The sequence below is a fragment of the Myotis daubentonii genome, chromosome 9 (assembly GCF_963259705.1).
Source record: "Myotis daubentonii chromosome 9, mMyoDau2.1, whole genome shotgun sequence".
NCBI classification, from domain to species: domain Eukaryota; kingdom Metazoa; phylum Chordata; class Mammalia; order Chiroptera; family Vespertilionidae; genus Myotis; species Myotis daubentonii.
Genome location: NC_081848.1, coordinates 43982101 through 44005160, shown reverse-complemented (window position 1 = coordinate 44005160; position 23060 = coordinate 43982101). Strand labels below are relative to the sequence as shown.

At 49.4% G+C, this 23060-nt stretch overlaps 2 protein-coding genes across 4 annotated transcripts in view; both read left to right on the top strand.

Moving 5' to 3' along the window:
- Positions 1–22521, top strand: part of LOC132240876 (zinc finger protein OZF-like) — a 56229-nt gene extending 33708 nt beyond the window's left edge. For all 3 annotated transcript variants that reach the window (XM_059708672.1, XM_059708670.1, XM_059708671.1), the window contains one exon: positions 22193–22521. The gene's annotated coding sequence lies outside the window, so the exon portion shown is untranslated. The remainder of the gene's footprint in view (positions 1–22192) is intronic.
- Positions 302–22193, top strand: LOC132240877 (zinc finger protein 260-like). The gene is made up of 4 exons (XM_059708673.1): positions 302–390; positions 12955–13010; positions 19298–21517; positions 21947–22193. Exons 2-3 carry the CDS (start codon positions 12995–12997, stop codon positions 21358–21360), a joined length of 2079 nt encoding a protein of 692 aa, XP_059564656.1. The 5' UTR covers positions 302–390; positions 12955–12994; the 3' UTR covers positions 21361–21517; positions 21947–22193.
- Positions 22522–23060: the final 539 nt, after the last annotated feature.

Genomic DNA, 23060 nt, shown 5'->3' with positions numbered 1-23060 from the left:
GGACTCTGACCAGGCAGGACGGGGTAGCACCGCCCCCGAGGACCTGGGGCTTCCCTTCCGGTCCCCACAGCCCCAGGGTCCCGCCGAGCGCCTAAAGCAGCCTGGCCGCGGGGTCGGGCTTTGCCTGTCACGCGGCGGGAGGAGGTAGCCCCGCCCACGAGGGCGGGTCTCCAGGACGGAGCTTCCGGTGGTGGGGGCGCGCGCCCGGCTGGTGGGGTTGGTGCGCGCTGGGCGCACCCGTGTGCCCGTCACCGTCTGCGAGGCGGCCGCGGGCCCCTCAGAAGTTCAGGGCTAGACCGGTCCCCCGGGCCGCGCCGGAGGGAGCCCGAGGAGCGCCGGCGGCCTTTCCTTGCGGGTCACAAAGGGAAACGCGAAGTGGAAGTGTGGCAGGTGAGTCTGGCGGGCGGGGGAGGCAGCACCCCAGACGGCACTGGGCAGCGAGGGCCGGGGGGAAGAGAAGTAAGAGGGAAGGGCAGGGCCGGAGAAACAGTGTTCTGAAGACCAAGGGAAGCAAGAATCCGCCCGAGCGGAGTGCCCGCTGGTTAAATGCCACTGGGATGCCTTGCGGAACAGTGAGGGCACTCATGGGTTCAATAGCGAGATAGACCTGTTATGGGTTGGCTCAGCGAGAGAGACCTTTTATGGGTTGGCTCAGCGAGAGAGACCTGTTATGGGTTGGCTCAGCGAGATAGACCACCGACTCAGAATTTACATTTAAGAGCCTTTATTACGCTGGACACCAGACCACAGCCCGCACCCTCCCCCTCTGGGAAGGTCTGAAGCATGTTGCAGAGACCAAGGGTGCAGTATGATCCTTTTGAGCAAAATCACACAGTGTTAGAAAAAAAGAAAAAAACAACTACAAAGCATTTCATTAGAAGTTCGTAAAAAGTTCGTAAGTACAAAGGGGAGGTAAACAGAGTCACACCTCGCTGGAGCGTATCATAACACATTGTTTTTCTAAAACAGTCTAGCAATTTCTCTTCCTTGGTCTCTAACCCTTACACAATCCTTCTTCATAACCTGACACAATCCCTCTCCATAAGTCAGTTCCCCTCCCAGCACATTCAGTTTCTCATGTTTCATTTCCTTCCCGTAGCACATTCTGTAACATTTTATAACCCTTCCATGGCTCAGTCCCTCACTCTAGCACATTCCCTACTCGTCTTATGTCCGAATCAGATCTTTGATTCAGTGTCCTCCTCTAAGATTCTGGAGTATTGGGTGTGTAAAACCATTAACTTTACAGCCTGTATTCGATTTTGTATGAAGTTGAGGAGGCATCTGGCAATGCAGGGGCCAAATATTAGCCCCAGGGGGAGTATAATGACTGGTCCTGCCAGTGCGGAGAGCGGGGTAGTTAGCCAGGGAGACCAGGAAAATAAATTCTCATTCCAATTTCCTTCTGCCCTTCTTGCCTCTTCTCGGTTGGCCAGCCGTTTTTGCAGCTGACTAAGGCTTTCCCTGATTACCCCTGAGTGGTTGGTGTAGAAACAGCAAGTTTCCCCTGGGGCCAGACAGGCCTCCCTGCTTTAGGAAAAGCAGATCTAGGCCTCTTCTGTTTTGCAACACCACCTCTTCAGGTGAACTGAGGAGTCCTCCAGTTGGCTAACAGATTTCTCAAGAGTGCTTAAATCTTTATCTGTCTGCCTGCTTAACTCTTTATAATTTTGGTGGCCAGTTGCTAGGGCGGCTGTTCCGACGGCCGTGGATCCTGCTAGTCCTATTCCCATAAGAAGGGGGACTCGGATGGGGGCCCTTCTAACCCTCTTGGGTTCGAGGTTTCAATGTTCTCGGCCCCCTTCTCCCGAATAGTAGTACACCTGTGGGAGGATATGAGTTAGAATGCAGAGTCCAGGGTTCGTCGGATGCTGGAGGACTGGAGAGAAGATGCAAGGGGTTATACCAGTTGTACGTGCCCACCAAGTCCCCCCCGGAGCTACTAAGTAGGTAGGGGTCTCTCCTGTATAATTCTTTGGAAGTATGATAGATGAATTACATAGATCTGTATAAGTGGAACTGCTAAGGGAGTAGTTCCTAGGGTACACACAAGGTCCTGGGTTCAGGAGGTCCCCAAGAGTGAGTCCTGGTTGTTTGTGTCCCCAATACCCAGTCCGTCCGGCAGACTTTCTGCCGAAAGGTTCCTGATGGCAGAGGCACCCTTCCCAAGCTGGGCCTCCGCCCCTATCCCAACATAATATGGGGGTTCAGGGTTAAGGCACAGCCAGCAATCCGCGGTCAGGTTTGGGGAGGTGCGATTCAGGAAAGAAAACATTAAGTCCAGAGTTCCCAGCAGCTGCTGGTTTGGTCTTCCTGCACCTGCTCCTAAAAGCTGTTGTAGGTTCCCAATGGCTGGCGAGGTTGCAGCTGCAGGTGGAGCAGGGCTGGGGTTCCCAGGCTTTTGTGACTCAGGGGAACCAGGAGGTTTTGCTGGGGCTGGGTGCTGTGGCAAGCTCGGCCTCTTTTGTTTGTCTAGGGGACGCAAGGGGCCAATCGGTTGAGCCACCAGGGAAGAGTCCGGCGCTGAATAATGAAGAGCTGGCCAGGGTCTCGGCCGCTGACATAGAGTCTTAGCCCCCACGTTTTTCCCCCTTCCCGTTGGTCAGTCCACCAGGCAAGAGGTATGAGGATGACGGGGTTGCAATCTCCGACAGTGCAGTTCTTCTTTGGGGCCCCAGGTCGAACCTCTCTGGTCAGACGGAGGAGCTTGTCGGTGGGAGGTTTTTTCCACAGGGCTAGAGTCTCACAGCCCCCAGAGGCACAATAGAAGTCGCCCTCTCCTCCACAGGCACTACCCCCTTCCCGGGGGCAGACATAATGTTCAGTGTGCATGCCATAATCCTTGCTCTAGGGCCAAGTTTCCGCACCCATAACTCAATTCCAGTGACCCAGGGTTGGTCCCCCAGCCATACCTGGTCGATATGGTTTGGCCATGGGAATTTCCCCAATTTTTTCCAAAAGGTTTGCAGAGATCTGTCTGGATAACAGGCGCCCCTACTCCTACAACAGAGCCTATAACAGTCCCATCAATAGTACGTGTGAGCTCCCAAGAGTAATTCTTGGCTGAATGGGGATTTCCCAATCCTGGCTGCATGCAGACGAGAAGAGTCAGGATGAACACCGAGTGAGTCTGACCTTTAACGGGTCTCCGGTCCTCTGGACCCGCCATCCCTCGACGCTGTCTTTTGCCTTCTTAACCTGTGTACGATGGATCCAGTGCCTTTTTCCTGCAACTTTGATGGCGGTTGGAGTGCTCAGCACCACCTGGTAGGGTCCATCCCATCTAGGTTCCAGGCTGCCGGGGTCATGGCGTTTCACCCAGACGAGATCACCCAGAGAGAAGGCAGGCTGCGTTGGACTGGTTCTCGGTGCATCCTCCTCTCGTACCGCTCTCACCACTCGTGCCGACCTGGCGCTGCTCTGCAAAGCCTGTAAGGACTTAAGCAAATTTCGGGTAGACAGCCAGGCAATTTCTTCCTCCCTTAGGCGGGGAAGAAGAGGTGGCGGACTGCCAAACGTTATTTCAAAAGGGGTGAGTCCTTTTATATACGGGGTACACCTAGCTCTGAGGAGGGCAAAAGGAAGGAGACTTACCTAGTTTTCTCCAGCCTCTAATTTTAATTTAGTTAATGTTTCCTTTAAGGTCCGATTCATCCTCTCTACCTGTCCAAAACTCTGTGGTCTATAAACACAATGTAATTTGCAAGTTACTCTCAGGGCCTTAACTATGGATTGTGTAACTTTGGCGATAAACGCTGGACCATTGTCGGACACCACATACAGTGGCAGGCCAAACCGGGGGACAATTTCAGTGAGGAGTTTCCTAACTACTCCCTGTGCTGTCTCTGCCTTGGTTGGGTATGCCCCAGGCCATCCAGAGAAGGTATCAACAAAAACCAGCAGGTACTTATATTCTCCTCGTCCTCCTGGTATCAGTGAAGTCCACTTCCCAGTGTTCTCGGGGGTTCTGACCTCGGAATCGCTGCCCCGGCGCGGCCACAAGAGGCGGCCCTTGGTTCACCTGGGCACATACTTGGCACCTTCTGGCCAAGTCTTGGGATATTTTCTGGAGCCCTGAGATGTAGAATTCTCTTCCCAGTAGTTCTGATAGCTTTGACCCCCCAGGTGGGTTCTTTGGTGGGTCTGGGAAGCGATGGTCCACCCCAGGGCTTCTGGTACTATAGGCCTCCCATCTGGCAGAACTAGCCATCCAGCCTCTCCTTCCCGGGCCCTTAGCTTCTCAGCCAGCCTCTGCTCCTCCGGTAGGTAAGTAGGCTTCTCTGGGAGCCTTTGTGCTGGCAGGGCTACGAGAACCTCCAGGGGCCCTACTGGTCTTTTAGCCACTTCCTTGGTGGTTTGGTCTGCAAATCGATTTCCCTGTGCTTGGGGGCTATTTCCCCTCTGGTGCGCCCGGCAATGAATTACCACCACCTCCTTGGGCCCCCATGTGGCTGCCAGGAGGTTAAGTATTTCAGAAGCGTTTTTAATGTCCTTTCCTCCTGAGGTCAGGAGACCTCTTTCCTGATAAAGGCTCCATGCACATGTACTGTGGCAAAAGCATACCGACTGTCTGTGAAAATGTTCACTCTTTTTCCTTTTCCCCACCGGAGGGCCTGAGTGAGTGCTATTAGTTCTGCCTTTTGGGCTGAGGTGCCTCGTCCTAAGGCCTGTGCCTAGAGAATCTCCTTTTGTGTCACCACTGCCACCCCCGCATACCGGGTACCTCCTTCTACGAAGCTGCTCCCATCCGTGTAGACTCTGTAGAGGGTCTCATCCGGATTCTGCAGGGGCTGGTCCACGAGGTCCTCTAGGAGGGAAGTGAGGACAGTCAATGTCTCCTCGCAGTCATGCAAAGGGGGCTCTGCCTCCTCGTCAGGGAGGAGTGTGGCCGGGTTCCAGGCAGCCGTTTTCAGGAAGCTGACTCGCGGTGGGTCTAGCAGCAACACCTGGTGCTGGGTAACGCGGGCGGTGGACATCCATCTCTCCGGGGGGCTCCTTAATAAGGTCTCACCTGCATCCGGGGCAACTACCTGGAGATTTTGCCAAAGGTGAGCTTTGAGGCTTCCTTTACCAGGAGGGCCGTGGCTGCAATGGCTCTCAAGCAGTTGGGCCATCCCGAGGCCACTGGGTCAAGTCTCTTAGAGAGATAAGCTACGGGGCGTTTCCATGTTCCTAGGGGTTGCGTGAGGACCCCTTTCGCCACCCCTTTGTTCTCAGCTACATATAGCTGGAAGGGTTTGGTTAAGTCTGGCAGGGCGAGTGCTGGGGCGCTTACCAGGGCTTCTTTGAGTCTCTTATAAGCCTCTTCTTCCTTTTCTGTCCAGACTACGGCGGTCTCCTTTCCCCCCGTTGCAGAGTATAATGGCCTTGCAATTTCTGCAAACCCTAGTATCCATAGCCTGCCAAAACCCACTGCCCCGAGGAACTCCCGGACTTGCCTTTTGGTGGTAGGCCTGGGGATTGACAAGATGGCCTTTATTCTGCTACTGGATAAAGTTCGCCTACCCCCTTCTATGTTGTAACCCAAATATGTCACTCGGGTAGTGCATAGCTGAGCTTTCTTGCCTGACACCCTATACCCCAAATAATCTAGGGTGGTCAGCAACTCTCGAGCGGCCTGTCTACAGTCCTGTTCCTCCTCCGTGGCCAGTAGGAGGTCATCGACATATTGGAGCAGAGTCTCCCGTGGATGGTCCTGATGGAACTCCCGGAGGTCTTGGTTTAGGGCCTCATCGAACAGAGTGGGTGAGTTCTTAAACCCTTGCGGCAACCTAGTCCAAGTTAATTGTCCAGACTCTCCCTCTGTCGGGTCCACCCACTCAAAGGCGAAGATAGGTTGACTCTGCTTTGCCAGGGGTAAGGAGAAAAAAGCATCCTTTAAGTCTAAAACAGTATAGAACCGGTGTTCTGGCTTGAGGACGCTGAGAAGAGTGTAAGGGTTCGGAACCGTAGGATGGATAGTCTCAACCCTCTTGTTTACTTCCCTTAAGTCCTGCACCGGCCTGAATCCTCAGTCCCTGGTTTCTGTACTGGCAACACGGGAGTGTTCCAAGCAGATTGGAAAGGAATCAAGATTTCAGCCTCTGTTTTTTTTTTTTAAATATATTTTATTGATTTTTTACAGAGAGGAAAGGAGAGAGGAGAGTTAGAAACATCGATGAGAGAGAAACATTGATCAGCTGCCTCCTGCACATCTCCCACTGGGGATGTACCCGCAACCAAGTTACATGCCCCTGACTGGAATCGAACCTGGGACCTTTCAGTCCGCAGGCTGACGCTCTATCCACTGAGCCAAACCAGTTTCGGCAAGATTTCAGCCTCTTAATGTGCTTGGGGATTCCCACTCTCGCCTTCTGGCTCATTCGATATTGCCGGACTCTGACTGGGGTGCCACTGCTGGTCAGCTGGACTACAATTGGAGGCCGGTGTTTAGCTAACCCTGGCGGATTGTCCTCCGCTCAACCTCCCGGGATAGACTGTCTTAATTGTTGGAGATAGGCATCTGCTGAGACTTCCCCAGGCTCCTCCTCATGTAGTAAATATTCCTCCTGTAAGGGCAATGTCAGGAGATATATCCCCGCAGTCCCTGGGTCTTGTAACTTGATCTCTGGCCCTGACCCTTCAAAAGAGAGTGTGGCCAGTAATTTACTCAGCAAGTCCCGGCCTATCAAAGGGTATGGGCACTCTGGCATTACTAGAAATGAGTGAGTGACTGAGCCGTTTCCTAGGTCACTGATCCGACCTTTAGTCCATGGGTAGGATTTTACTTTTCCAGTCGCCCCTTTGATGGGGATTTTGGTCTTAGAGCCTGGACCCACTGGCTGTTGCAGGACAGAGAAGGTGACTCCCGTGTCCACAAGGAAGTCCACCCTTTGGCCCCCCACTGTCACACTTATCCTGGGCTCTTGGGGGCCAGCTGAGCCCTGACAACCCTAATCCACCTCCTCCACCAGCACGGGATTCGGCTCCCCCGCACATTCAGGGCACTCCTTCTCCTGTGTCCTTCCTTTTTGCAAAGTGCACACTGATTTTTCCCAATCCGGGGTTGGACTTCTTTTTTTCCAGGAGGCTTTTTTTGCCCTTATTGTCTTTCCGGCCCTTTGGGCTTTTCCCTCGTTTAAGGTCAGGAGGACCTTGTCCTCTCGATTGGTGAAAACCTTCTGGGCCACCTCACCCAACTCAGAGATTGATTTCCCCTCAAAGTCTTCTGACTTCTGTAATTTTTTTTCTAGTATCTGGGGCCGACTGGGAAACAAATGCAACAATGACAGCCCTCTGATTTTCCAGGGCATCAGGGTCAGTGGGGGTATATACCTGATAGGCCTCGCACAGCCTCTCAAGGAAAGCTGCCGGGCTCTCCTTAGGCCTCTGGACTGTCTCTGTCGCCTTAGAGAGGTTTGTGGGTCTCCGAAAAAACCAGCTCGGATGGCCCCCAATAGAGTCTGGTGATACCGATCGAGAGCCTCCTTACCCCTCTCACTATTGGGATTCCAGTTAGGTCGCCTGGAGGGAAACACAGCCTCTAATCTGTCTTGGTCAGAGGTAGGCTGCCCATCCGGACCCAGCACAAATCTCCTCCCTTCCGCCTTGACTCTCTCTCTCTCCTCTGAAGTGAAAAGAGTTTGCATCAACTGTTGACAGTCATCCCAGGTAGGTTGATGGGTAAAAAACACAGACTCTAAAAGAGAGATCAACCCCTGTGGATTCTGGGAGAAAGAAGGATTCTGGTTCTCCAATTATATAGGTCACTGGTAGAAAAGGGGACATAAACCATGAAAGGCTGCCCGTCTGGACCTAAATCCAGAGGGCCTGCTTGCCTTAATGGCAACATGGGAGCTGCAGGACTGGCGGATGCCGAAGGGTCCCGCAGCTTCTCCCCCTCTTTTTCTCTCTCTCCATACGCTGTCTCTTGCCTCGTGAGAGAAGGGGAGAACGGAGCCGGGCCCTGGACTGGGGTTTCCGGACGAAAGGAAACTGGCTGTGGAGAAGACAGGGGCTCTGGACCGGGGTCATTTGCCACCGTGGGACCAGTGGGGGGAGGAGCATATGGCGGAGGCCTGACCCTGGGGAGTCCCTCCTCACTTGGACCCTGGAGAACAGGGGGAGTTTTGTCCTTCTGGCCGAAGCCAAGAGGACTGTCTGTCTCTGTCCCAATTTCTTTTTCTCATTCTGACAACTCTGTAACCACCTAGGTTTTTCAGTCAAAATATCGACCCACACTTGAATATAGGGAATTTGGTCGGGGTGGCCCCGGCCGTAGACAACATGGTGAACCCGATAAGCAGCGGTTAAATCATAAGTCCCTACGACCGGCCATCCTACCTGGAAAGTGGGCCACTCCCTTTCACAGAATTTCTGCAAATCAGAAGCATTAACATCATGACCATACCCTTCAGCTCGCTTCTTGAAGTCCTGAAAATTGTTAAAAAAAAGGTTGCATGGGGTGCACACAGAAGCAGATGACAACGACCCTTGACCCATTTTGACAAACACCAAGACAACAAATATCAGACAGACAAACCCTGTGCAGCCTACAGCCGCACGAATCAGGGACCCTGGACACCGTCGTGGCCGCGGGTCAGGACCAGGAGTACTGCTGTGTCCAGCCCTCCGTATAGGTCCTTCCTTCCGTGGGACGTCCCAATGCCAGTTTAACGACCAGTCATTACCTCTCTCGATAGTACAGGTGGCTCGGTTTCCAAATTGAAAGTTTTGGGTGGACTGGAGGCCTCCTTGGTAGTGGTTTTCCACAGATGTGGGGTATCTCGCCGAGTGCCCGGCAACAAATGGGGGAGAGCCTCCTGCCTTGAATAGGGGATCCCTCTCCTCCCTGCCGGGTATCTTGCTGTGGGCCTCCAAATGTTATGGGTTGGCTCAGCGAGATAGACCACCGACTCAGAATTTACATTTTTTTTTAAAAATACATTTTATTGATTTTTCACAGAGAGGAAGGGAGAGGGATAGAGAGTTAGAAACATCGATGAAAGAGAAACATGAATCAGCTGCCTGCTGCACGCCCCCTACTGGGGATGTTCCCGCAACCAAGGTACATGCCCTTGACAGGAATCGAACCTGGGACCCTTGAGTCCGCTGGCCGACGCTCTATCCACTGAGCCAAACCGGTTAGGGCCAGAATTTACATTTAAGAGCCATTTTAAGCTGGCCAGCTGACCACAGCCCGCACCCTCCCCCTCTGGGAAGGTCTGAAGCATGTGGCAGAGACCAAGGGTGCAGTATGATCCTTTAGAGCAAAATCACACAGTGTTAGAAAAAAAGAAAAAACCAACTACAAAGCATTTCATTAGAAGTTCATAAAAAGTTCATAAGTACAAAGGGGAGGTAAACAGAGTCACACCTGGCTGGAGCGTATCATAACACATTGTTTTTCTAAAACAGTCTAGCAATTTTTCTTCCACGATCTCTAACCCTTACACAATCCTTCTTCATAACCTGACACAATCCCTCTCCATACATCAGTCCCCCCTACCAGCACATTCAGTTTCTCATGTTTCATTTCCTTCCCGTAGCACATTCTGTAACATTTTGTAACCCTTCCATGGCTCAGTCCCTCAGCCTAGCACAGACCACCGACTCAGAATTTAAATTTAAGAGCCTCTATTAAGCTGGCCAGCTGGCTAACAGCGCGTCCCTCCCCCCATGGAAAGAACCTCGCAGCTGCAGTGCCGAGGAAGAGTGCCGCCAAGGTATTATTGGCAAAAACTACAAAGTGTTACATGACAGGGTAAAAGTTCAGGAGGAAAACGGCGTCACACCTGGCCTGGAGCATATCATACCACTTTCTTTCTTTAAAACAATCAGTAATTTTTCTGTCACAGTCCCTCCCCCTGCACATTCAGTAATCTTTCCATGCCATGGTCCCTCCCCCAGCACATTCAGTAATCTTTCCATGCCATGGTCCCTCCCCCAGCACATTCAGTAATCTTTCTATGCCATGGTCCCTCCCCCAGCACATTCAGTAATCTTTCCATGCCATGGTCCCTCCCCCAGCACATTCAGTAATCTTTCCATGCCATGGTCCCTCCCCCTGCATATTCAGTAATCTTTCCATGCCATGGTCCCTCCCCCAGCACATTCAGTAATCTTTCCATGCCATGGTCTCTGCCCCCAATCACAGACACTGGATTTGGCGGAGAGCGGTGTGTAGGTACTTCGTGTCCCCCTTACACTGAAGCCCGGACAGCTTTAGAAGGGGCCGTGGAAACACCGGTGATAGAGGAGAGGTATGCTTAGTGTCCTCCCCTTACCCGCTTCCAACATAATGACTGAGTCCCTTGGAATTTCAAAAGGTTAAGTGATTAAACCAAAACAAAGTCTTGGCTTTTGTATGTTAGATTAGTTTAGATCAGCCACGGGCAAACTACGGCCCGAGGGCCGGATCCGGCCCATTAGAAATGAATAAAACTAAAAAAAAGAAAGACTTCCCTTTTATGTAATGATGTTTACTTTGAATTTATATTAGTTCACACAAACACTCCATCCATGCTTTTGTTCCGGCCCTCCGGTCCAGTTTAAGAACCCATTGTGGCCCTCGAGTCAAAAAGTTTGCCCACCCGTGGTTTAGATCCTTGGGAGGACACATACGTTTACACTGTCCCCTAGGCAAGGGAACCCAGGGGTTAAGCATAAGGATTCCAGTAAACACCCAGGGGTCCGCATATAAACAAACTTGTTTGCAAAGATCAGGGAATACTTAGGGGCACCGCCTTTGACACTCCCCTACTTCGGCATTCTGGTAAACAGGGCAGTAGGCCTCCCACACACTTCCCTTTTATCAGAATGTCCTCCTTACAAACTTTCCAACCAAGTCTCTTGTGCTCCCCAACATGTAAGGAAGGGGTAAGAAAACAGTCAGAAATCTGGAGTGAATGAAACCTAAACCAGTCAGTCCCTTGAGCTGTAGGACCTTTGTGGATGAGCATAAAGGGCATCCAACCTCCACATCTGCGGGTGACGGGGTAGCTTATATCGTAGAAAAGCTGAATAAGATACTTAAAGCACCTGAAGGTATTAGAGAAAAATCAAGTCAGGCAGAACCTGAAGGAAATTGCTGGAGAGAATGTGGGAGCACCTAGGCAAGACCCACATTACCTGTGCTTTCCCCCCAGAACAGTTACTAGTTCATAGAGCAAGGAACAGAGAGCAAGCTGAAAGAGGTGGCCGGGGCTTGTGGCATTTCAGTTGGCTGGGAAGAAGGAAGTTGGAGTTCAGAAATGCCATGTGCTGGGGTCCAGCCCTGGGGGTCCAGCAGTTCCCAAAGGTGTGGACCGAGTCGGTGAAGAATGTTTTACACGGAGACAGCGTTCAGAACTCTCTAGCTCTCTTTAGTCTCTGGGGATCTTCCTGTGCCTGGCTGAGGCCACAGGGAAAGATCCTGAGGCAAACTGAGCCTTATTTTATAGTCAGAGGTAAACAAGGTAGTGGTTACCAAAGTTACACTGTTCTTGTGAGTTTTACTTGTTTACACTGTTCTGGTGGGTTTCACTTGTTTTTGTTCTTGTTGCACTACCCTCAGCCCATTAGCTTCCCAGGTAAGATCTAGGGAGCCCTATAAGGTCAAGCCTAATTATGCTAAGAGGACTGTGCCCTCTAAGCTGGGACTTGTTTGTGGCTTTGCCAACAGGTCAGTCGGAGGCTTTTAATCCTATATTGGCTCCCCACAGCCATGGAGTCTGAGATTTGAAATGGAAGCGGGAACCTTAGAGAAATGAGCCCAAGATTCAATGTGCAGTTTCCACTTGAGGTGTTTATCAGTTCCTAAGCCGTTCATGCTCAGGGCAAGATTCCCAGCCTCTAAGTTGAAAGCAACAGTTGTGAGGCTAATCAGTTGTGCAGCCCAGCCAGCGTGGCTCAGTGGTTGAGCATCAACCTGTGAAACAGGAGGTCACAGTTTGATTCTCAGTCAGGGCACACTCCTGGGTTGCGGGCTCAATCCCCAGTGTGGGGCTTGCAAAAGGCAGCTGATCAATGATTCTCTCTCATCATTGATATTTCTATCTCTCCCTCCCTCTCCTTTCCCCTCTGAAATCAATACAAATATCTTATTTAATGAAGAGAGAATATGCAAAATGAACATCACAAATATTGTGGTGCCCACAATAGAGGCAGGGGTTTCTGTAACAAAATGTCTGCACCCAAGCAGAGGCCAAGTTCCTGTAATGAGACTTAACCAGCAATCAGCAGGGACCTGAGGCTGCATCCCCCTCCCGGCGGGACTTAAAGGGGATCTCAGGCCATGTCTCCCACCTGGCGGGCTTGACAGGGGACCTCAAGGAGCTCCCCTCCACCGTGGCATTGGGCCAGGGAACCTCAGGCTGCACCCCCACCTGGCAGGGCTTGATGGGAGACCTCGGGCCACTCCCCCCAGCCCTGGCACCATGCCAGGGAACCTCAATCCAAGCCCCCCTACCCAGCGGGGCTTGACGGGGGACCTCAAGGCACACCCCTGGCCCAGGCCTGGGGACCTAAGGCTCCACCCCCTCCTGGCATGCACTGGGAGATCTGAGGCTGCGCACCCCTCCTGGCAAGGCTGCACAGGGGTGGGGCCGGCTGATCTGGGTCTTGTGCAATTTCAAGGAGCAAGCGGTGGGTTGGGATTTGACTCTGGGTCCCACGGCACACCCCATACTAACGAGGAAGATTTTTATATACATTTTACTAATTTTGTTTCATCTCTGACGCTTCTATTATATAGAAAGCACAAATAGCAATATTAAAATATTTCCTCTAATTAATTCCCTTTTAATGTGCTCGAATTTTGTGCACCAGGCCACTTGTATTAAAATTTGAAAAAAGATGTCACAGAGTATACAGTTGACATTACTGCAGTGACTAAGAGTACAAAGAAATCAACATTTTCATGCAATAAATACATTTCCCTTGTTCTAATTTGGAAGAAGTATTCAAGTTAATATTTTTCTCTGTGCTTCCTCCAAGGTACCTGAGATCCAGCTGCTCTTCTTCCCCAAGAAGATCCATGAGACACTCCTCAGGTGAGTTCTAGTCCATACTTCAGATTTAAGCTCAGAAATATGTCCAGTCCTCAGTAGAGGAATATGTAACAGTGGCCTCTGCTCCCTCCCACCTGTCAGGATGACCTCCCACCTAAGAAAATCACATCCTGGTCATGAAGATGTCTAGATTTCCCTTCCTGAAGCTTGGTTCTCTCCAGCTGGGCTCTCCTCATCATTCTCAGATTTCTATGATGCCACCACTTAGTTTAATGGAAATTACCATCACCTGGAGCAGGGATGAGCAAACTTTTTGACTCGAGGGCCACAATGGGTTCTTAAACTGGGTCAGAGGGCCGGAACAAAAGCATGGATGGAGTGTTTGTGTGAACTAATATAAATTCAAAGTAAACATCTACATTAATAAAAGAGAAACATGGTAATTGGCGTACGACCGCTACCCTTTTCATTGGCTAATCAGCGAGATATGCAAATTAACTGTCCGCCAAGATGGCGGCCAGCAGACAGGCAGCTTGAAACTAACGTGAGGCTTGCTTGCTTCAGTGACGGAGGAAACCAACGTTCCCCGCCTGCCGCTGCCTCTGAGCGGGCAGTTTCAAACATTGTAACAAATACTGCCGAACTTCAGCCAGTAGTTTCGCAACATTTTAAGCAAAGGCCAGAAAGTAAGCTGGAGGCCTAAGAGCTGGAGCCAAGCCTCAAGCTAAAGCTGGCCCAGAATAAAAAAAAAAAGGAAAAAAGGAGCGTTTGGGAGTTCAGTCACCCCCAGCCTGAAAACAGCCCTCAGCCCCTCACCCAGACTGGCCAGGCACCCCAGTGGGGACCTCACCCTGATCCAGGACACCCTTCAGGGCAAACCAGCCGCCCCACCCATGCACCAGGCCTCTACCCTATATAGTAAAAGGGTAATATGCCTCCCGGCACCGGGATCAGCGGAGCCAAGAGGCCTCCCGGCACCGGGATCAGCATGACAGTGGGCAGCGCCCAAACACCCTGATCGGCCCTGCTTTGTGGGTGATAGAGGGTGGCGCCCCAACCCCCCCAGCCCCGCCGCAGGCCCTGCTCTGTGTGTGACAGGGTAGAGCCATAACCTCCCCATCAGCCCTGCCCTGAGTGTGACAGTGGCAGCGCCCCAACCCCCTGATCGGCCCTGCTCTGTGGGTGATAGAGGGCGGTGCCCCAAACCCCCCCCCCTCGCCCCCCCACGGGCTCTGCTCTGTGTGTGATGAGGTAGAGCCATAACCTCCCCATCAGCCCTGCCCTGAGTTTGACAGTGGCGGCGCCTCAATCCCCTGATTGGCCCTGCTCTGTGGGTGATAGAGGGCGGCGCCCCAACCCACTGATCTGCCCTGCCCTGAGTGTGACAGGAGACGGTGCCCCAACTCCCCTATCGGATCTACTCTGTGAGTGACGGGGGAGCTCCCCAACCCCCTGATGGGCCCTGCTCTGTGCGTGACAGGGTACAGAGCCCCAACCTCCCTGATGGGCCCTGCTCTGTGCGTGACAGGGGGTCGCACCGCAACCTCCCCATCGACCCTGCCTTGAGTGTGACAGGGGGTGGTGCCCCAACCCCCCAATCGGCCCTGCTCTGAGCCCGACCAGGGGCTGCACCTAGGGATTGGGCCTGCCCTTTGCCACCCGGGAGCAGGCCTAAGCCAGCAGGTCGTTATCTCTTGAGGGGTCCCAGACTGCGAGAGGGCACAGGCCGGGCTGAGGGACCCCCTCCCCCCGAGTGCACAAATTTTTGTGCACCAGGCCTCTAGTCATTACATAAAAGGGTACGGTCTTTTTTTTTTTTTTTTTTTTTTTTTTTTTTTTTTAGTTTTATTCATTTCAAACGGGCCGGATACGGCCCGCAGGACGTAGTTTGCCCACGGCTGCCCTGGAGCCAGGAGAACCGAGTTACTGCCTGAACCTACTTTTTTTTTTTCCTGCAGTTTATCCAGTTGCTTTCCCTGGTCCTCACTGAGACATGTGCAGCTCCAGTGGCAGTTTTCCAAGATTTCCCAGGACTGAGAGGTTTCCCAGGAGGCAGACTAGCATTCCAGAGCCGCCCCAGGAAAAGTGGGTAGAGTCGGTGCTGCTCTTAATGGTGGAGTTTGTAGTCTGAGCTAGTGCACATGTGAAGTTCTTTCTTTATTTTTTTTTTGTTTTCATTGTATATTTTTTTAATCTATATTGGTCATATTATTACAGTTGTTCCTCTTTTTTCCCCCTATAGATCCCCTCCACCCGGTTCCCACCCCACCCTCTGCCGTTACCCCCGCCACCCACTGTCCTCATCCATAGGTACATGATTTTTGTCCACTCTCTTCCTGCACCCCCCACACACCTTCCCCAACCCCAGAATAGTCAGTGCACTCCCTTTCTATGCCCCTGATTCTACTATATTCACCAGTTTCTTCTGTTCATCAGATTATTTATTCACTTTATTTTTAGATTCACTTGTTGATAGATGTGTATTTGTTGTTCATAATTTGTATCTTTACCTTTTTCTTCTTCCTCTTCTGAAAGGATACCTTTCAGCATTTCATATAATACTGGTTTGGTGGTGATGAACTCCTTTAGCTTTTTCTTATCTGTGAAGCTCTTTATCTGACCTTCACTTCTGAATGATAGCTTTGCTGGGTAAAGTAATCTAGGTTGTAGGTTCCTGCTGTTCATCACTTTGAATATTTCTTGGCACTCCCTTCTGGCCTGCATAGTTTCTGTTGAGAAATCAGCTGACATTCGTATGGGTACTCCCTTGTAGGTAACTGACTGTCTTTCTCTTGCTGCTTTTAAGATTCTCTCTTTGTCTTTTGCTCTTGGCATTTTAATGATGATGTGTCTTGGTGTGGTACACTTTGGATTCCTTTTCTTTGGGGTTCTCTACACTTCCTGGACTTGTAAGTCTATTTCTTTCACCAGGTAGGGGAAGTTTTCTGTCATTATTTCTTCAAATAGGTTTTCAATATCTTGCTCTCTCTCTTCTTCTGGCACCCCTATAATTTGGATGTTGGTACACTTGAAGGCTCCTTACACTGTCTTCATATTTTTGGATTCTTTTTTCTTTTTGTTTTTCCGGTTGGGTGATTTTTGCTTCTTCGTATTTCAAATCTTTGAGTTGATTCTTGCTATTCTCTAGTCTGCTGTTGGAACTCTGCATAATATCCTTTATTTTAGTCAGTGTATGTTTAATTTCTAGTTGGTCCTTTATCACAACCTCGAGGGTCACACTAGATTTCCTTAGGGTCTCACTAAGTTTATCGGGGGTCTCACTAGATTTCTTGAAGGTCTCACTAAATTTATCACTGGTTTCTAGAAAATTGTTGAAAAACGTTAAAAGTGTGGTTTTGAACTCTATATCCAGTAGTTTGCTTTCCTCCATTTCTGTCATTTGTGACATGTTTCTTTGTCTCCGCATTTTTTATGCTTCCCTGTGTTGCTAGAGTGGCTTTGTATGCTAGGTGTCCTATAGGGCCAAGTGGCTCAGCCTCTCCAATTACCTGAGGTGAACACTCTTGGTGCACCCCTTTTGGGCTTTGTGCACAGTCTTGTTGTAGTCAAGCCTTGACTGTTCCAGGCATCACTGGGAGGAACGGACCCCCCAGGCCAATTGCCTGCGAGAATCAGCCCTGTCTGCAGTGAGAGAACCCCAGAGCTGGAGACACCCTTCTAGGGCAGGACCCACCTCAGTGGGGCCCTGGTGCTCACTGAGTCCGCCCCCTGAATGTGTCCCCCATGGATCTGAGGAGCCGCAATCTGGATGGTCTCTTGTTGACCACTGGGAACACTGGTTCTTGGATCGCTAAGAAGGTGCTAATTTAGCTTCTGCCTGAGGCTACCCAGCAGGACCTGTGGAGAGATTCCTCATCTTTGTTTGGGTTTGGAGGTGCCCAGATGAGGTCCAGCTATGAAGCAATGCAAGCTGCTGTGGGGCATTGGGCCTTTTTTCGGTGTTCTGGGTTGCTCTGACTCAACTGCAGTTTGTTAGGTAATTTTCAGGTTGCTAAGGGCCAGGCCGTTCATATGCAGAAGCCTCTGCAACAGCTTGGGTGGGCTGTGGTCTCGGGATCAACAAGGCAGAGCAAGCAGCTACGGCTGCTCCCCAGTCCTACGCTAAGAGGCCCCATGTATCAGTGTACAGGTAATCACTGCAAGCACCTCTGAGAGAAAGTCGCCCTCGAGTTCTGCCCGATGCCTGACAGTCCAGTTTCTCCCCGTATGAGTCTGGGTCCCCAGAGACTCACCCGGAACTGCAGTCCAGAGCAGTCGGGAGCTTGAGACTCCCTCCCAATTGAAAAGACAACCGTGTCCTCAGCTGCTAGCCCTTTCTGCGTGTGCCTCGGTACCTCTGCACTTTACTTCCGCACCTCCTCTGAGTCTCAATGTGCTTTTCTCTTTCCTTCCAGTTGTAGAATTTCCACTCAGCCAGCCTTCCTGTGGTTCTGGATGATGTCCGCTTTGTCTTTTAGTTGTATTTTTGAAGTGGCTGCGTGAGGCAGCAATTTCCAGTGTTTATATATGCAGCCATCTTGGTTTCTTCTCCAGAATTTCTTGGTGGTGATGGAACTAGCGTGCTTCCTGATGGTGGGAATGATCCCCTCTGGGGAAACTGGATAAATGCTCAGGGAACTCTCTATACTATTTTTGCAATGTCTTGTGTACCTTGAACTATTTCAAAGTAAAAAGTGTTTTGTTTTTTTAACATTATACTGTAGGCCCTCGCCAGGTGGCTCAATTGGTTAGAGCAACAGCTGCCAACCAGTGGTCCATGGACCACTGGTGGTCCGTGAGGTCCGAAAGGTTGGCGACTGCTGGGTTATATTGTCATCCTGTGCACCAAAAGTAGTCTATGGGTTCAATCCCCAGATGGGGTATGTACAGAGGGTAATGGAGCAGTATTTTTCTCTCACATCAATGTCCATTCCCCTTCCCCTTACATTTACCCTTACCCTTAGCATTCCCTTTCCCTATTAAGTTCTTTCTCCTCCTGTTGAGGTTGTGCCAATGGGTGTACCCGTGTACCTAGCCATTAGAATTTTTTTTCAAAATTAAGTTTCTAGAGTTTTACTTTCCATATTAAGCACTACCATTTTGTGCAGACAATAAGTCTACATTTAGAAGGAGGCTGTTGACAATAAATGTGGGAAAGTATATGAGGAAACAACCCCTTCAATTAAGTCACTGATTCATATAGGCCTCTCTGCTCTGGAGATGGGGAACACCTAGAGCAAGAATTCTCTCGGAGCCTTATCTTCTCTAGGTAGGACAGGACTTTGTGTCATCACAAAATTATCTCCATTGCCATGGTAACTGTTTCTCTTCATCTGTTGCTGAGGCTCGGGGAAGTCTTGTTGGAGTGAGCCAGTGCGCTGACAGCTGACAGATGTGGCATTAAGAGCCAGAGGAAGCCAGAACCGGTTTGGCTCCGTGGATAGAGCGTCGGCCTACGGACTCAAGCGTCCCCGGGTTCGATTCCGGTCAAGGGCATGTGGCTGGGTTGCGGGCACATCCCCAGTGGGGGGCGTGCAGAAGGCGGCTGATTGATGTTTCTCTCTCATCGATGTTTCTGGCTCTCTATCCCTCTCCCTTCCTCTCTGTAAAAAAATCAATAAAATATATATTTTTAAAAAAAAAAGAGCCAGAGGAAATGAGGACATGTGGCTCCATGGGCCTTCCTGAGATCTGCCAATTCTGGCTGCTGTTGTACTCATCACTTTCAGATTTTTATTTTAGCTAAACATGATATCTTTAATTTTCATTTTTACTGAGATGGTTTTCCCTTATAGTTAGTGTTTCTTTAATGTTATGAATTTTTTTTTTGTTACTGCTTCTTTTTTGTCCATTTAAAAAATTTTAATCCCAGAAAAAAAATATTTCTCTCAAAGTTATTTTATGTCTCTCTGTAATTACTTACATTAGAAGGTCCATCTTCTCCAGACACCTTTTCATCTGAAATCAGTAGCAATTCACTTATATTTCTGTGGCCAAACACATGAGTGTATTTATCTCATTCAAATTACTTCAAATCCCAGGCAACAAGTGTACTTTAGGACATGGGTAAACTGACTCCTTTTAAGCTATGCTTGTTCATACAAATGCTTTGCAGTGCAGTTCTTTGCCTTTTTTTTTTTTCTTTTCCTGTTTGCCCTTTTTAAAGTCAACAGTTGGCCCAAGCTAGTTTAGCTCAGTGGAAGATTGTTTGCCTGTGGACTGAAGGTTCCCAGGTTTGACTCCTGTCAAGGGCATATGTCCGGGTATAAATAAAGTCAATAGTTGACTTCCAGTGTTCTCCTTATGATGGACATTTCCTCTTCTCTCAGGATCACCTAAGTGGGTCAGAGCATCCTGTGCACTGGGTGTTGGTGAAGACGCCGGAATGAGAAGGCGCAAGAGTCCTGGTCCCCACCAATCAGCCTCCCGGGTGACGAGTGCGGGGCCTGGGACAGGGACCACTGTGCTCCTGGCTGCCTCCTCTCCTGCCATCCTCACCCCGTTCAACCCACAGAGGCCCCCAGCTGATGTTCCTGTGATCTTTGAGGATGTTGCTGTGCGCTTCTCTAAGGAGGAATGGTGCCTCCTTGATGAGGCTCAGAGACACCTGTTCCTCGAAGTGATGCTGGAGAACTTTGAACTCATATCCTGTCTAGGTTGCTGCTGTGGAGCAGAGGATGTGGAGGCACCGACTGAACAGCATGTTTCTGTGAGAGTGTCACAGGCCAAGAACCCCAATGTAGCTGTGTCCTCCCAGAAGAGCCACCCCTGTGAGAGTTGTGGACTAGTCCTGAGAGACATTTTCCACTTGGTTGAGCAGCAGGGAACACAACACAGCCTGAAACTATTGAGGTGTGGGGCATGTGCAAAGCAGTTTTATTTCAGCAAGAAAGCCATTGGCTGCTACCACAAGCTTGCTCAGGACCATGGTGTCTGTAATGGAATACAGTGTTTTGTGTGCCGTGAATGTGAAAAATCTTTTACAAAAATCTCTGATCTCCATTATCATCAGAAATTGCACACAGGAGAAAGTCCATACAAGTGCAATGAATGTGGGAAATGCTATAAACAACAATCCACCCTTATTCTACACCAGCGAATTCATTCTAAAGAAAAGCTTCATGAGTGTGGCGAATGTGGGAAATTGTTTAGCCAAAGTGCAAAACTCATGCAACACCAGAGAGTTCACACTGGAGAAAAGCCATTTGAATGTGATGAGTGTGGGAAATCCTTTAGCATACATTTTAGCCTTGTTCGACACCAGACAGTTCACACTGGAGAAAAGCCATATGAGTGTGGTGAATGTGGAAAATATTTTACCAGAATCTCTGGTCTTTATCGTCATCAGAGACTTCACACTGGAGAAAAGCCTTATAAGTGCAATGAATGTGGGAAATCTTTTGTCAGGAACTATCAGCTGAGTTATCATCAGAAATGTCACACTGGAGAAAGGACTTACAAGTGCAGTCAGTGTGGGAAATCTTTCACCACTCGCTTAAGCCTCAGTTATCATCAGAGACGTCACACTGGAGATAGGCCTTATGAGTGCAGTCAGTGTGGGAAATTTTTTACCACTAATGATGGTCTCCGTCATCATCAGAGACTTCACTCTGGAGAAAGGCCTTATGAGTGCACTCAGTGTGGGAAATCTTTTACCAGTAAGAATAAGCTCCTTTGTCATCAGAGAATTCACACTGGAGAAAGGCCTTATGAGTGCAGTGAATGTGGGAAATCTTTTATCAGGAACTGTGAGTTGAATTATCATCAGAAATATCACACTGGAGAAAGGTCTTATGAGTGCAGTCAGTGTGGGAAATCTTTTACCAGTAAGGGTAGTCTCAGTTATCATCAGAGACTTCACACTGGAGAAAGGCCTTATGAGTGCAGTCAGTGTGGGAAATCTTTTACTGGTAAGAATAAGCTCCATTGTCATCAGAGAATTCACACTGGAGAAAGGCCTTATGAGTGCAGTCAGTGTGGAAAATCTTTTACCACTAGTGATGGCCTCCGTTATCATCAGAGAGTTCACACTGGAGAAAGGCCTTATGAGTGCAGTCAGTGTGGGAAATCTTTTACCAGTAAGAGTAGCCTCAATTGTCATCAGAGAATTCACACTGGAGAGAGGCCTTATGAGTGCAGTCAGTGTGGGAAATCTTTTACCAGTAAGGGTAACCTCGATTATCATCAGAGAATGCACACTGGAGAAAGGCCTTATGAGTGCAGTCAGTGTGGGAAATCTTTTACCAGTAAGAGTAGCCTCCATTATCATGAGAGTCTTCACACCAGAGAAAGGCCTTATGAGTGCAGTCAGTGTGGGAAATCATTTGCCCTGAACAATCAGTTGCATCTTCATCAGAAAGTTCACAGGAGAAAGGGCTCAGGATTGCAGTGAATGTGGGAAATATTTTGCCAGAAACAGTTACTTTCATTGTCATCAGGGACTTTACAGGTGTGCCTATACTTTTGAAAGGAATTACTTTCAAAGATCTTGCAAAGGGCCATGTATCCTAATGTCTGCAATTCCATGGGTGATGGTGACTTGGGTATGGGTGTTACGCCCAGATTTTAAGATTCCCAAGAGCCAACCAGGGAGCCAGCGAGTCCGATGCAAAAGCAAAGAGTCCTTTATTTCAAAATCGAGTCTGGCTCCCCCACCCTCCTTACTGACACAGCAGCAGGTGGCAGAGAGAGGGCTAGCCCGATGGAAAGAGGAGTTTTATAGGGGGGTGGAGTAAGGGGTGGAGAGGTGACTGTGGGTACTGCTGATTGGCCAGGTGCAAGTCGGTGTCTCATTACACAGGATGTGGTCATATTGATGGCATGCACGTCCCTTGATTATCATTGGTTAGTCCAGAGAAATCCTGGTGTGGCTAGCAGAGGCTTGGGCTTCCGGGAAGAAGTTTTGCCGAGCACATGACTCTGCCCAAAAACGGAGACCCAGGGTAAGATGGAGGTTGTAGTCCTCGCTCTTTCAATAGGATAGTAGGATTTAGGGCAAAGCATAATTACTACAGAATCACTGGCCTAATAGGGATTGTGCATAATTCTTAAATGCAGATAGGTTTCATTTATCTTTATCAATAACTCATAATACGATGTTCAAGTCAGAGGAGAGGAGAATGTTTAACTTAAAGAAATTAGGAGGTTGTGCTTTAAGCCAATTGCGCATTTTTGCATTCTTCCAGCAGTATATGACAGAGTTAATTCCTCCACATCTAGAAAAGGTTTGCTCAGTCCTTTATTTAAACTTTTTTGTAACTTTGTCATGCTATATTTACTGTTGTTCTATTGCATTCTTCCTAAGGCTTAATGGTGAGCCTTTTTTCAGATGTGCATTTGCTATCTCTATTTTTGGTTAAATGTCTGAGCATATGTTCTGCCAAATCTATGAATTTTGGCAAGTTTCTTTAACAAACGGACAGTGAAACAAAAATGCAGGTTAGAACTTCACTCATTTTGTGTCTTTTTTGCTTTGTAGGATAAGTGTTTTTCATATTGGAAAAAAATAAACTAAACAATTGACTTAAGATAAAGGTCTTATTTCATTCTTTGCATGTGAGGATCTAGTTTTCCCAGCACTGTTCATTGAAGAGAAAGTATCCTTTCCCAACTGTGTATTATTGGCTCGTTTGTCAGAGAGGAGCTGGCAGTATATACATGGGGCAACAGGACTACTTGGAAATAGGTCATTCTTGGGGACATCACAGTCGGCTGCAGAGGTTATCAAGATGAGGCAGTGAGGGGAAGGGAAAAATGAACCAACTTGGGACTGATCTTTTATTTATTTTTTTAATATATTTTATTGATTTTTTATAGAGAGGAAGGGAGAGAGATAGAGAGCCAGAAACATCAATGAGAGAGAAACACTGATCAGCCGCCTCCTGCACATCCCCCACTGGGGATGTGCCCGCAACCAAGGTACATGCCCCTGACCGGAATCGAACCCGGGACCCTTGTCCGCAAGCCAACGCTCTATCCACTGAGCCAAACCGGTTCTGGCGGGACTGATCTTTACAGTCAGTTTAGAGCAGTGGTTCTCAACCTTCCTAATGTCACGATCCTTTAATGCCGTTTCTCATGTTGTGGTGACCC